The sequence below is a fragment of the Octopus bimaculoides genome, chromosome 12, assembly GCF_001194135.2.
Source record: "Octopus bimaculoides isolate UCB-OBI-ISO-001 chromosome 12, ASM119413v2, whole genome shotgun sequence".
Classification (NCBI taxonomy): Eukaryota; Metazoa; Mollusca; class Cephalopoda; order Octopoda; family Octopodidae; genus Octopus; species Octopus bimaculoides.
In genome coordinates this window covers 67,056,245-67,061,280 of record NC_068992.1, presented here as the reverse complement: position 1 = coordinate 67,061,280, position 5,036 = coordinate 67,056,245, and the positions used below count along the sequence as shown (strand labels likewise).

Here is a 5,036-nt window from a genome sequence, read left to right as displayed (position 1 = left end):
TTAGAAATAAAAGTATAGCGGTGAAAAAATTACCTCCGTAAAACACGGATGCGTATAGTTTTTGAAGAAGAAGAAGAAGAAGAAGAAGAAGAAGAAGAAGAAGAAGAAGAAGAAGAAGAAGAAGAAGAAGAAGAAGAAGAAGAAGAAGAAGAAGAAGAAGAAGAATGGTGTTTCACTGAAGCTCGAGGGTGTGGGTTAGTCGATGTTATCCGCTCAGTTCGTGACTGATCTTCGAAAATGATAATGCAAAGATCCTATGGGATTTTATGTTTCAGTACGACCATGAGATAGCGAAAAGGAAACCAGATATAGCGTTAATTGATAAAGAAAGCAAACGATACCGGATCATATATATAGCATAACCATGTGACAAGGTGCGCAATAAGGTTAGCTTGGGAGATTAAGCAGTTGTGGTCGATGAAAAGATGGTAGTAGTACAAATAATTGTCGGAGCTATGAGAACAGTGAGTAAAGATCTTGAGAAGTACGTGGAACAGATAGGGACTGCAATAAGGATGGAGCACTAGCAGAAAACAGCACTGCTTGGAACCACTCGAATACTCCGGAAAGTGCTCGAAAAATAAGGGGCGTTACATTATTTCACTGGTAGTGAACAGCTGGCACCGTAGGACATCTCTAGCTTTAGAAGCTGTGCAAAGACAATAAATAATAATTACACGCGCGCGCGCTCACACACACACACACACACACACACACATATATATATATATATATATATATATATACCCAAACGCACAGGTACTTTGACCTGTATGTATACATATATATATGTGTGTGTGTGTGTGTGTGTGTGTGTGTATCCAGATTGAGAGACAGAGGTAAGGAGAGAGACAAACACGCATGCGCGTATGTCTATGCCCATGTATGTTTGGTAGAACATCAAGGCTACTTCTATTTAGAAAATGCAACATTAAAGTCAAAACAACTTCCTATTTCTTGCTCTATTATGCAGAGTTGGTTATGAGAAACGTATTACTAACATAAAATGTATAGAATATGCAAAACCCGACGCCCCACCCCTGTCAGATATACCGCCTCCCCATGCTGATGCAAATAACGAAATAGGATTTTTTAAAATGTCACTTTATTGGAAAATACATTTAATCATATATATATATAAAGAGCTGCAAGAAAACCAAACTATATTCTGCTGTCAACTCTTTCCTTTTATCAGGCAATCCCTAACAACACATTTATAACATGGTCTACAGACATTTGCCGTCAATAACATGGCATTGTTGTTAAGGAATTGAATTAATCAAATAAACAATACTTACTTTCATTCATACACGATTTGTACAGAAGTTTTGCCTTTCGAATCGCCCTGGCATCACTCGAAGATACGCTGTTTTCCAATAATTCTGAAAGAAAATGCAATTTACTGCACTTAGTATATTCGATATAATACTCGGCAACGAAAAATTATATGCATACAATCATACAAACACATAACCACTCACACAGATACTTACACAAGCGCACACACGCAAACATGCACACACACACATATAATCTATGTTACATATATATTATGATTTAATATGCATAAATGCCAGTGTGTGTCTCTTTAAAACAAGTATATATGTTTATTCATATACATATAGGTATCATAGCATATTTCAATATTGTATATCCTGTGTTTGATATAGAACTAAACAGATTCTTCTTGGAGCAATTCATATTAAAATATCCGTGAGGTTTTACATCTTAGAAATCAGAAGTTTGCATTATTTCAAAATTGATTGGCATTCAATAAAATTAATAACGTTCTTCGTATATTACATATGTGAGATTCTTTATGTTTCTATGCGCGGGTGTTGATAATTAAATTTCTACCTTTACTACTATATCCGTGTGGAGGTACACTTATCTATATGTATGCGTGTATCTCATTGATTGTAGAGGCATCATTACTAGTCCGTTAACAATGTTTCGATTCGCTGCTGTATTATAGACCATACCTATAGGTATAACTAAAGAGTTTTTGTTTGTTGGGGGTGTTTCTTTCGTTCTTTTTTTAATGAAACTTTATGTTGTGACGAATGTAAACAATACTTTAACATACGAAATCTGTGTCTGTGCACAAAAAGGAGAGTCAGACAGATAGACAGATAGACAGACACTGACAGGCAGATAGGTACGCGCGTGCGCGCGTTTTTTCTTTAATGAAATTTAAGTTAATACTCTAGTACCAAAGTTTGCTAGCTAACAAATGAAATAATATTCAACTAGAATTATAACTAGAAAGAAGATTTCGAGGTTAAAACTGACAAGAGTCTCATTCCCTTGTTAACCAATTCTTGAACCTGGCGCTAGTATATGTACCATAACAAAAGACATTACGTAATGATCGCTGACGAAGAGGACTTTCTCCTCAGCCAGAATAAATGAATTTGGATTTAATAGCTGTTGGCTGATTCGTTAATACGAATCCTTTATGTCATAGATTATTGCCTTAAAGATGTCTTTATACACGTTCCCGTGAGTAATATATCTTCATCAAATTCATAATCATAATACACACATCCGTGCGAGCATGTATATCCATGTATAATACTTGTATGTTTATATGTATCCTGCAATGAATTTGGGTCAAATTCCTTAGCCAAAACACTGTGCATGCAACACAATATACGACTGAATTATTAAATCAAAAAATGTAAGAAAGAATAGGAAACTGCTCACCTCTAAGCGTGTTCTCCACTTCATCTCTAAGTACAGTGAAAGTATCAATAGATGAAAGGTCATCGGGTATGGCATGTCGTTTGACCCATTGACCACATGTATAATCAAAAAAATTATCACATGGGTTAACGCTAGTGTCAATTGACCGAATCAATCGAGCAGCTGAAATGAAATACACAGAATATAAGAAATTCGATATGTTTCAACGAAAATCCAAAAGCGAACGTTCATAAAACAATTAAAGAGCTTACGATTGTATTTAAGATTACAATAAACAATAGCGTGGATAAAAATAATTATCATTATAAATCAGTTAATTACATAGTCACAGAATCTTGACATTCACAGAGACTTCCAAAACTTGGTGTTGTCATATGGACTGAGAGCTAATTTCGAAACAAGATCATTCAGAGTTCAATTGTACAAACAAAGCATTTGTTGGGATAAACTGACTGCGTCGATGAATGTGTTGAGGTCGTCATAGTTTAGTGAGGCGGAAAGAGAAACCGTGTAACGTAGACGGCGCTGAGATAATCTCTGTCTGATACAACTATATTTACAGTTTCGTGACGGTCTCTTGTATGTGCTGCATTCTTACATATTACAAATTCTTGCATTAAAGAAACGGAAACTCGTCTGAAAAATCTTAAGCAATTCCATTTTTTTCTTTCTCGCTTGTTGAGGAATGGGTACTACCAGTTATCTTTATAAAAATACACCAAATTCTGTGCGACTGAAAAACGTTCAGTTTGTGTTGAAACTGTTGCAAGTTATCATTTGAAAGAAAATATGAGAAGGAAAGAGATGGCAGGGAGTTAAATGTTCAGGTGAAGAAGGATTGGGTATAGTGATTAGTATAGAGTCTGGAAGATTGAACGTAACAAGGGTAGCGAGGGGCGAAGAGACGAGTGAGTCGAGGAAGCTGAGTAGAAGAGATAAAACTCATCAGAGTCAAGGAAAAGAGGTCGTTACTCAAGCAACAGAAAAGATGGTGAGATGGAAGAGAATGTCTTCTGGGGATCAATAGCTGGAGCATCTCTCGGAATGACGTTCTGGTAGACGGTCATCATTGCTGTTGTTGTTGTTGTTGTTGTTGTTGTTGTTGTTGTTGTTGTTGTTGTTGTTGTTTTTGTTGTTGTTGTTGTTGTTGTTGTTGTTCCTAACCTACAGCAGATACCTATGATAAATCCAACCACAGGCATACATTTTTTTTTAAGGGGGAGTAAGAATACGCTCGTGCTGATTTATCTCCATCGTTGAGTCGCAACATTATCCTTCCTTCCTGAGCAAACAAAGCATCAGAACGCAGGACTTGGCGCCAGTCCTGCTTCTCCTCAGTTAAAAATCGACTCCAAAACCGAGACCAACTTCGTGTAAGCATGGAAGCACGCTGGCAACACACTTCATTTTACCTTACCTGTCAGTGTGGTTTTGTAGCATATATATATACACTGTACATTTAAACACATAAAAGAGATGTCCATAATAGGACATCTAACCCGCTAAAGGAGCAGTCAAACTCCAGGCATATTTCTTCTCGCTACCCTGAGATTTATTAATATATATATATATATATATGAGGCGACTCCAGGTCATCAGCGTCACTCCGTCTCATCACAGATTGTGCACAAGAAACACATGTCTGCTCGAAGAATTTCACGTTTTTTCCGCTCTATTTCTAGCCCCAAATGGCTTATTTTCTATATCTAGCACTATGTCTTTCTCCATTTCTAAGTTAAGGGCGACAAATAAAGCAACCCTGCAAAACACAACTGATCTTTACACACAGATGCACAGAATAGCAGCAATCAAAAAAGGACAATGGAATGCACAACAAACATCAGCGATCTCACTGTCGCCTCTACTCTTGACAAGAGATGCCAGTTAGTCTTTTACACCTATCAAGCTCGTTCGTATTAGCCCGAATTGCAAGATAACATTTCGTTCTTCTAAGAATATTGTAGAACGGAATCATTTCATAGATTAGAATTTAAATCGTAATCTCTGTAGAAATTTAGTGTTTCAAGAAAACATTGAATTTGGGTTACTTTTAAATTTTACGATTATAGATAACAACACGGTCTATGACATCTGAAACCGAGTCAGGCATGCGTGAAGGATGTCGATGGAACATCTGCTACGAATGATATTTTTTGACATAGGACCCCTCTAAGACTGCTGCCAGACGCCGAACGAAAATAAATGAACTGCGAAAAGTCTCAATAAAAGGAATCCGAGTTATCGGCTGAAGTTACATCCTTGAAGTCAGTGTTGGCAGAAATAAAATCAACTTGCAAATACACGCTCACTTTACTAAATTTATATATATA

General features: G+C 36.6%; 1 protein-coding gene across 1 annotated transcript in view; it reads right to left on the bottom strand.

Annotated features, from left to right (window-relative positions):
- The window catches only part of LOC106884467 (neprilysin-1), a 187,219-nt gene that overhangs the window by 158,849 nt on the left and 23,334 nt on the right, over window positions 1-5,036 (bottom strand). Inside the window, exons 3-4 of the mRNA XM_052972063.1 lie at window positions 2,707-2,868; window positions 1,299-1,382 (exon numbers count right to left, since the gene is read on the bottom strand). Of these exons, the coding sequence (XP_052828023.1) occupies window positions 1,299-1,382; window positions 2,707-2,868 (246 nt within the window). The remainder of the gene's footprint in view (window positions 1-1,298; window positions 1,383-2,706; window positions 2,869-5,036) is intronic.